General features: G+C 33.9%; 1 protein-coding gene across 1 annotated transcript in view; it reads left to right on the forward strand.

Moving 5' to 3' along the window:
• The window catches only part of FBXO15 (F-box protein 15), a 16543-nt gene extending 10721 nt beyond the window's left edge, over positions 1 to 5822 (forward strand). Inside the window, exons 7-10 of the mRNA XM_015825539.1 lie at positions 424 to 503; positions 2333 to 2478; positions 4225 to 4349; positions 4911 to 5822. Of these exons, the coding sequence (XP_015681025.1) occupies positions 424 to 503; positions 2333 to 2478; positions 4225 to 4349; positions 4911 to 5180 (621 nt within the window). The 3' untranslated portion in view covers positions 5181 to 5822. The remainder of the gene's footprint in view (positions 1 to 423; positions 504 to 2332; positions 2479 to 4224; positions 4350 to 4910) is intronic.
• The last annotated feature ends 3910 nt before the right edge of the window (positions 5823 to 9732 follow it).

A 9732-nucleotide genomic window follows, 5' to 3' on the forward strand; every position in this document is an offset into this window, starting at 1 on the left:
CCCCCCCCTCAATTGAAGGAGGGAGCGGGCCACCCTGAAGAGGGTGGCCGGGCGGTTATCTGATGACGCAATGAGGGTGGAGTAGTAATTAGACCTCGCCACCCTCATTGCCACAAGGTAGGATCTGACATGTGTCCTTACCTGTGTTCGGTCGGGTTCGGTTCGGGTAGTCCTCCAACTGCTCTCTAGGCTTATTTTTGGAACTTTGTTTCTGATCATTAAACAAAATGAGGTAGCCTCTGCAAACTCTTATTTTAATATTGTAATCGTATAATTTAAAAACTTCAGAAATGGATTGTGATCACACAAGAACAAAAAGATGCCTTTATGTTGTTGTCTTAAATGGATTTTGCTTATCAAAGACCTTTCAGAAAGGTAAATACTTTAATCCTGAAATATATGCTATTTGTAATTATTTTGTAGAAAGGTGAGATTGCTTTTGTTATGGCAAGTCTTCATTACCACCAGATCATTGAAAGAAGCACTTTTGGTTCTGCTACAGTGTAAGTACTGATTTTAGTTGTTTTAACAGAGATGCTCATATTGCTCCTCCTCAGAAATGAAAAGGAAGATGTGTTCTAGGAATGATAGTATTTGTTTTAGTAATATCACTTTTCTAAATGTTTGTGGAGCATAATACTAATCCTCCCTCCTTGGTATTGATGGCTGGATAAAATTAGAGTAACAGATTGGTACCTCTGCAGAGAGGAATAGTATGGGAGTAATTTTCCCAGGTCCACAGTATACCTAGATAAAAAACAAAAACTTAAAGAATTTTTGTGGTAATATAAAAAAGCTGGCTTAAGATCCAACTTTGTTCTTTCAGATTGTATTAATCTGAAGTAGCTGTGCTACTCTTTGAACAAACAGTTATTTTTTTCTTGCTGGTTGGTGGTGATCGACTGGAAGCAGTTAATATCAAGGAAGCAATCTTTCAGAGTCTCACTATCACTGCTATTGTTTGTCATTGTACTGTCATTGTACTTCTGTCAACAATACTCAATGTCAGGCCATAGATATCAAACATCAAAAACATCTTCCAGGCTATTTCACCCCCTTTACATGGACAATTTGAACATGAAGAATCGGGATGAACACAATCACTACAAATACCTGGGCATCCTTTAAGCTGACTTCACCAAGCACACTGAAATTAAGATTAGAAGTGAATACACCATGAAAGGGAAGAAAAGTTCAAACTCAATAGAGGAAATGCCATTAAGGCAATTAGCATCTGGCAATTCCAGTCATTAGATAACGCAGCTAGAATAGTGACTGGGCTCAAGCAGAACTAAAAGCCCTGGATAGGAAGACCACAAAAATAATGACAATGAATCATGCCCTTCATCCACACAGCACTGTGGACAGGCTCAATTAGTTAGGGAAATAGAAATGTTCCAAATATAGCAGATAGTTGAAGAAAAGAAGAGCATTGAAAGAATATCTGAAGGACAATGAAGAAGGTGCACTGACGCTAATACAACAGGAAGGCTTACTGAGTACTGGAGAGATGAAATTGGCTTACATGAAAGACCAGAAGAGACATGGCAAGACAAAATATTACATAGCAAGTATATTTAAAAAACTACCAGGCAAAGCAAATAACAAGATGACATGACAATGCCTAAGAACAGGAAAGTTAAAGAAAGAGACAGAGGGTCTAATTCTGGCTGCACTAGATCAAACATTGAGAACAAATGCATACAAAGACAGAATTGAGAGGATAGCAAATGCTGCTTCTGCAAAGAAGCTGAAGAAACAGTGGATCACCTAGTTAGCTGCTGCAAGAAGATTACACAGACTGACTATAAGCAACAGCATGATAAAGTAGCAACAAGGACTGGAATATCTGCAAGAAATACCATTTGCCTGCAAGAAAGATCTGGTGGAACCGTAAAATAGACAAAGTAATAGAAAATGAAGAAACTAAAATGCTCTGAGACTTTAGGACTCAAACAAACAAATGCCTGCCACATAACACTCTTAACAATTGTCAATAAGAAACACAAAAGTCTATTTTATAAAGAGTTTATATAAGCTGTTTATGCAACCATTTCATGGGATAAGATTGTATAAACAGAATAAGACATTTACAATTTCAGTTAAACATATTAGAAATCCCCCAAAGAGATTCATTTTTATATATTTAATGGTTTAATTGCTAAAGACTACTCAGATGGTAACCCAATATAAATGAAAATACTTGAGAGCTGAAACTAGCTCTGAGAAATTGGACTGGAAACTCTTCTCCCCATGTGCAGTTCATAATATAACATTTTATGTAGTCATTATATACCCTATACATGCAATTGTCTTATTTGTTTCCCCCCAGGAGACATTATGAAGCCCCTATTAAGGCTATCCCAGATGATATTGACCCTGAATATGGCCTGCATGGCTATCAGCTGCATATTGACTTACAGAGTAGAGGAAATAATTATCTGTGTAGCACATTTCGTAGTTTGTTTTGTAAAAAAGGTACTACTTGGACTGCAAATTTGCTAATGTTTCTTTGGGGGGGGGGCAGGGCTTTTAAACTATAATTTTCAAAGAAATAAGCATGAAATCTCAATAAGTCTCATTATTGCAAAAGTACAGTATTTTTTTAAAAAAAAACAATGTTCCTTGGTAGATTTTTCCACTTCAGTATAGAGCAAATATCTACAGTGAACCAAAAAAGAAAAGTATGTGTGTTTATTTAATTGTAGTCTTCAGTCTAAAAGTTTACCTGGGGGGCTTACAGAATTTTTTTTCCTGAGTTGAAGCTTACAATCTTGAAAGACATGGCATGTAAGAAAATGAGAAAGAAGAAAATACATTTTTTTTAAAACAAAACTTAGCACTAATTTTGAAGAATTTTATAATTTCTGTTATGGCCAGTTATGATGGTACAAGCCCAAATCTTTAGGAATATTTATGAAAACATATTTTTGAATGAAGATTATTATCATTCAGTTTGACTTCTAAAAGCTTTCAGTGTAGTTGCCCACCAAGACACTTAAAGCTTTGAGTAGCTACAGTAGAGGAGCACAAAAAAGAATATGTATTCACACTGAAGTTGATTAATGGCATTTCTTTTATATATATTTAAAAGGTAAGATAAAAACTGATACAAACTAATATAAAGTAAGTTAAAATGCAAGAAAGGAAAAAGGTAACATAAGTAGAAAAGAAAGTAAAATATACAAAGAAGTGGCTTTAGATCTTGTTTAAAGCAGTTTTAAGTAATGTCTACAAAACATGATAAAATGTCCCTTCTTGTTCATATTTCCAAGAAAAAAATGAAGTGCCCTTATATATTCTAGACAATTTCTTTGGTTACTTATACCAATGATACATCATTTTATAAAACATCTCTTTAAGATTATAACAGTGCAAATTTCAGTTGTTTCAGCCACACATTTTTCGTTGTTCCATCTGTATATTATAACCAAAATTTTTAGCCCTCTTTGTCATATATTTTTTACTTGTTCTTCTGTTTTAAATTTCAAATAAGTGTATACATTTTAACAATTATATGCTCTTCGTTTGTACACAATTCTGTTTCAAAACCAATCTTAGGTTCAAAACCATAAACTCTTCACCTTAAATCGTTCTAATAACTGTAAATAAGAAAACTGTTAGCAATGATATTCTGCTTCAGTTCTTGATTTCATTATGTATTCCTCCTATCAAAATTCAAGCATCTCACAATAAGCTATCCATTTATATTTGTCTATTTAATTTCTCATCCATAAGATGCTTCTTCTGCTAAAGGTCCAACCAAAGGTATTTTTGGTCACAACCTGGGGTTGATTAATGGTATTTCTTGTAAACTTTGTTCTCCAAAAACATTTGCTTACTGTTCTATAGATGTCACAAAAGACAGGTAGTACAAAATTGAGAATACTGCAATTAAAATGAAATGATATTAAAAAAATCATTTTGGTAGCCAAAATAGCCTAAGAATGCTATGTCATATAACAGAATATGGCAGAACTTTATAGTGCTAGTCATTAAGGCATACAAAAATTAAAGTAACAAAACTGTTACTGCTATCAAAGGTATTGTAATCTCTATTTATTCCATGTTCCAATGGACCATGACTAAAACCTAGGAAATATTCCTCATTCATTTATAGGTAGCATAAATCTTACTGAGAGAAGACATAAAGAATTGACATATTCTTTCAACATACCATTATTGGCCATGACATGATATAATTATGTTTTAATTTACTTTCAGAATATATTAGAAATGGATATCTCAGGCTTTCAGTAATCAGTTACAAAAAGGAAGCTCAACATCTTCCTCTTGATGGAAACATTGGATTGTCTTGGAGGACAGATGCATTTGAAGGCATTATTAAGGTAATTTGCAATAACTGAATTGTGGAAATAGTTGATTTTGCTTATAAAATAAGTTTTTATGTGGCTAGTGTACTGTATAAAACAGTATTAGCCTTTTACTGTAAATAGATAAATGCAGCACACACTATATAAAAGTTATAGGTCTACAAAATAACCCTAAAAAACCAACAATCTCCAAATAAAGTTATTTTGAATGCAGTGTTTCTGATATAGAATAGATTTCAAATGGATTATGCAAACAAATTTTATGATATTTTTGGGAGGGATGTTAATGTAATAGTTACTTGTAAAAAATTGTTACTTCTTACTAATCTAGAATATAAGAATTTTACATGTTGACTGACCTGTATAATGAAGAATTATAATTATAAAGCAAAAATATATCTGTCCTATTCTCTGGTAACTTTGTTACGAAAGATTTTTAAAGCCAGTATTATATTTTTTGTTATTTTCTACACCTGCTAAAGATGTATTTTATGGAAAGGATTTTACATTCTTCATTGGAATGGAAATAACAGACACAAAGACTGATTTTCTTTCTCCTTTTCTGCTGTATTATAGAGTTGTTTCATTATGGATCTGACTCTTCTGGATGATTCACAAAAACCATTTTGGTGTATTAGTGTTCCAGTAGACATGAAATTATCAATCAAAGCTTCTACTCTTTATCAGTTTCTGGGACCTTGTTACTGTATGCATTATAAGGATTCAACTGGAAAAGTGTACATGGAACTAATATGGATGGAAGAAACAAATGAATACCTTATAGTTAATCTAGTCATTTATTTGAGCACCTGGAAAGTTAATAGTTGTTTTGGCACGAATTACTGATTATTTTTTTAGCAGTACTGATTTTCTTAAGAATAATTTTAGTATTTTTCTCCCTAAAATATTGTTATAAATGTCCATTGTACAAAAAAATATATCAGTTTCCTTGGTTGTGTTTGACTAAAAAGAGCTTTTATTTTGGGGACAGTCTTATAGTTTGATTATTTAAAAAAATTTGCGTTATTATTTAAAAAAATTTGCGTTCTTTCTTTGAATTATTTGTTTGAGAAAATTCCACATTGCATTAAACACATTTCACACATTTAGGGATTTTTTCTAGATTTTGAAGCCATAGGACGGGAATCAATATGACTGGGTTTATACAAACCAAGTATGCCTATGTGTATGCCTGCATATACTGATTTACTCATTTAAAGTTTAAAATTAATTGCTGGATGAAATAGCCAATAACAGTTCCTCTATTTGTCCTTATAGCACACAATTTATGAAATGGTTCCCTGTGAAAATTTTATTTGGAAAATAATATCGATAGAAAGTTATGAAGCAAAATATAATAAACTTTGAGTGTTATATTATGTATACAGGGAGTATGTTTATGTATAAATCACTCTTCAACACCATAGATTGGGAATACTTTTCCTATCGGAGCCAGGGTTATAGGAATATAACCTATATTAAGTAGATTAACAGGATATAGATATTGGAGTAGATTAACAGGATATAGATATTTTGCTGAAGTAAGCGAACATGTTTGTAAACCATTTTAGTTTATAGGTAGTCCTCAACTTAGAAATATTCAGTTAGTGAACAAAGTTACAACAACATTGTAAAATTGATTTATAATCACTGCTTACACTTTTGACTGTCATAGCATCCCTACAGTGATGTGATCAAAATTCAGGTGCTTGGCAACTGGCATGTATTACCTCTGGTTTCAGTGTCTTGAGGTCATGTGATCCCTATTTGTGTCTTTCCCAGCTGGTTTCTAATAAGCAAAGTGGGAGGATGCAGTTAATGACTGAAAGATTCACTTAACAAGTACAGTGATTCGCTTAACAACCACGACGAAAAAAAAGATAAAATTCAGGTGTGACTCGTTTAACAACTACTGTGCTTAGCAACGGAAATTCTGGTCCCAGTTTGGTCATAAAATCAAGGACTACCTGTATTATGTAAAAGTCAATTTGTTCCTTATTTCTACATTTTCCAAGTTTCCGTCTTTTGTTATCTCCCCCACATTCCATTATGTTAACTTAAAAAAGACTTTAAAAAAAATCTAAACTAAAAAGGTATCTGCAACACCGAAAATATATAGCACATATTATTTCCTTTTCCTGTTTGTCTTTATCATGACAACCTTATGAAGTAGGTTGTGCTGAGAGAGAAAGAGTTTCAAAATTATTAGGAGGTTTTTGTGGCTGAAGCTGAACAAGGTCCTGGGTCTTTGTATGGTTAGTTGAACCCTTTAAACTTTGGCTTATGAAAAAAGAAATGTTCAAAACTACTGCTTCCAGGGACCCCAACAGGGCAATTGTTTTCACTGTAATTCCCTGTCAAAAGACAAAAAAGATGGTCTTGCTTAGGGCAGAGAAATATAGCTTAATTATTAATTAAGAAACAGTCTTTTAAAAGATAAACCATATTGCAAACAATTTGGTGACGTGGAAGGGCAATCAGTAGGAATGGTTGCATACTAATCTTAAGACATGAGGGGTCCTTGGTGCTCTCTGAGGTTGGTTGTTTTCCTGGAGAGGTTTTATTACCCAAACTAGGTAACATCATCAGTGTTAATAGGGAGTGGGGTTTGCTCTTAATTTATATTCTATTTTACAACATGTGGTAAAGATCTAGGATGACTTATTTTCTCTGTAGTGCAAGACAAATTGCAAAACTCCTGCAACTGAAACTCTTTCTGCATTTGTGGAGACCTTCTCACTCCCCGATTAATCTGGAGCTCAGTTAAATTTCACATTCAACCTTATCAGAGAAACCCAATCTTAATTTTTTCCACAATTCCAATACAGGCTTCATTTTCCCAGTTATATAAGTCATTTCTGTGAGCAAATCTGATTAGTCCATAAGCCAGTTTACCTCTCACTGTAAAATTCCTCATCTTGATTTTTGCTGCTTAGACCAAATGGAAGCAAAATTTATAATCCAAATTGCAGCTTTTGAAAAAAGCACCTGGTCACTACACTTCAGTATCATGTCACCATCATTCTTTTATATATTAAAATTTATATTTCTTGATGGGTAGGCAGCTTTCTCATGCATTTCAGCAACTCAGATTTCTGGGAAATTGGCCAAATGCACATTATACTCTAGTTGGAAATACAGAGAAGAGTATATTTGTTTTCCTTTCTGCGTGAAGAAAGTGGAGGATTTTTTATACTCTATGAACTATTGAAATTCTGTGGAAGGACACTGATTATTTTTGCACTTACCTGTTGAAAGATGCTGTTCTTTTCCTATTGTTAATGTGCCAAGGCTGGCAGGAGTAAATGAAATCACATTACCAAGTTGTCCTGCATTGGTGCTTTGTGAGACACATTACCTCATAGCACTTCAAATATTAAGATGGATCACACTTGGTTTCCCAAGCCCTATCATACAGTAGATTGGTGGAAAATATATATTTGTTCATTTGGGAGAACTTTTAATTACAAACTCGGTTGCCCAGTGTCACTTAAATGAGATGGGCACCCAAACAAATCAAATAATATCACTAAAACTATTTTTCTCATGTTCTAATTTATAATACATTTGTTCGCAGGTTTTACTGAACAGTGATCAAAACATTCCAACAAAGTTAGACTTCAACTTAAATTCTTCAAATTATTTCACATAGCAAAGAAAACAAAGTGTCTCAATTCCCCTACAGAATTACACTACTTATATCTGTGAATGCACTTTTTAAATTGCTCAATAATCGATGCTAGTTGTGTTACACTATAAGAATATACTACTATGACCCAAGATAAGAAGAAGCTCCATCTAACAATATCATTATAGGTCAATATCAGCTGACCTACAATTCAGCTGAAGAAGTATTTGCAATTAAATGAATATTATCAGTACAAATAGCCTGCACTTAATGCCTGCCCTATTTACCGAACATTCAAAGTTATGATGGCACTGAAAAGGGTAATTTTATGCCCATTCCTCACACTTAAAACCATTGCACTGTCCCTGTGGTCACATGATTGAGATTTAGGAGTTTTTGAACTGATGGGCATGTGTGATCCTCATAGTGTCATGGTCATGTGATTTCTGACAAGTGGAGTCAAAGGTGAAGCAGCCAATAAAATCTCAAGTTGTAGTCCTTGATATCTTGGCTTAGCAACTGCATCACTTAGTGATGGAGTTACTGGTCCCAATTCTTGTTAAGTGAGGACTACCTGTACAGCTCTGGTAACATCCAATGGCAGATATGCAAAACTTCAGAGGACTATATTTTTTTCACAGAAGTGTAAGCAGAGTATGAAATTAGTGTTTTTTAATTATGTCTACTTTGCAGTTGCTTGAAAGCCTTCAGCTAAGCCAGGTCTGTAGCATCAAGGTCTCTGGTCAATTTTTGTGTAATTGTGTTCTGTGCAACTTTGTGCTACTTAACTGTTATGATAAGGTAGCTAGACATCTAAGCCCATGTTTGCAATTAGATTTATAGCAAAATTCATGCATCCTTCCTTTTTTTAAATTTAACATATAACAACTCTGTGTTGATATTATTAAGCAGCTGGTACAATCTATTTAAAAGTGGGAAATTCACTTTGAGATATTATTATGACTAATGAAAAGTTCATTTCAACTACAATCCCCAGATAACTGATGCTTTACTATTTGCCAAATGAATCATCCATCTTTTGGAAGCCAGTTAATGGATTATGGACTCCTGATGTTCAAAGGATTGACTCTGACTTTACAGAGTGTCTAATTATATGTGTGCTTCTCTCTTACAACCATATATGTAATATAAATTTCCATTTCAGAGGCTGATGATTACTTAATTGGCTTTCACTATTGGAAGTTAAGAGAGTGCATTTAGATTTATGCACTAGGATTCCTTGCCATTATCTTCTATCTCTTCCCCAAAATATATGTCCCAATCTTCCATGGTAGCCTGTAGATTTGTTCCATTGATAAAATGGTATTTTCCAATGGAATTGCTTCTTTGGATACAACTGATTTTCACTATGTCTACATTATGTCTTTGAGAGCAAAGGTGCTGGCCCAGGGATGGATTGGATTATATCCACTGGAGTGCTGGTCTATGAACAGACTGAACTAGATCCATGAAAGTGCTGGTCTAGGAATCGGGAGATGTACAGAAGGTTCTAGTTTAACCTTAGCTACAAAAGTTCATTGGGTAATTTTTGAGCCAGTCACTTATTCTTAGCCCAACCAACCAAACAAGGATGACAAAGGGGAAACACTTTGTATGCTGCCTTGAGCTCTCAGTAAAATGTGGAATAAATATCTATGAAATAAACTACAGGTAGCCCTCAACTTAACCACAATTGAGCCCAAAATTTCTGTCACTAAACAAGACAGTTGTTAAGTGAGTTTTGCCCCCATTTTATGGCCTTGCTTGCCA

The sequence above is a fragment of the Protobothrops mucrosquamatus genome, unplaced genomic scaffold (genome assembly GCF_001527695.2).
Source record: "Protobothrops mucrosquamatus isolate PMUCROS unplaced genomic scaffold, P.Mucros_1.0 scaffold2681, whole genome shotgun sequence".
Lineage (NCBI taxonomy): Eukaryota > Metazoa > Chordata > Lepidosauria > Squamata > Viperidae > Protobothrops > Protobothrops mucrosquamatus.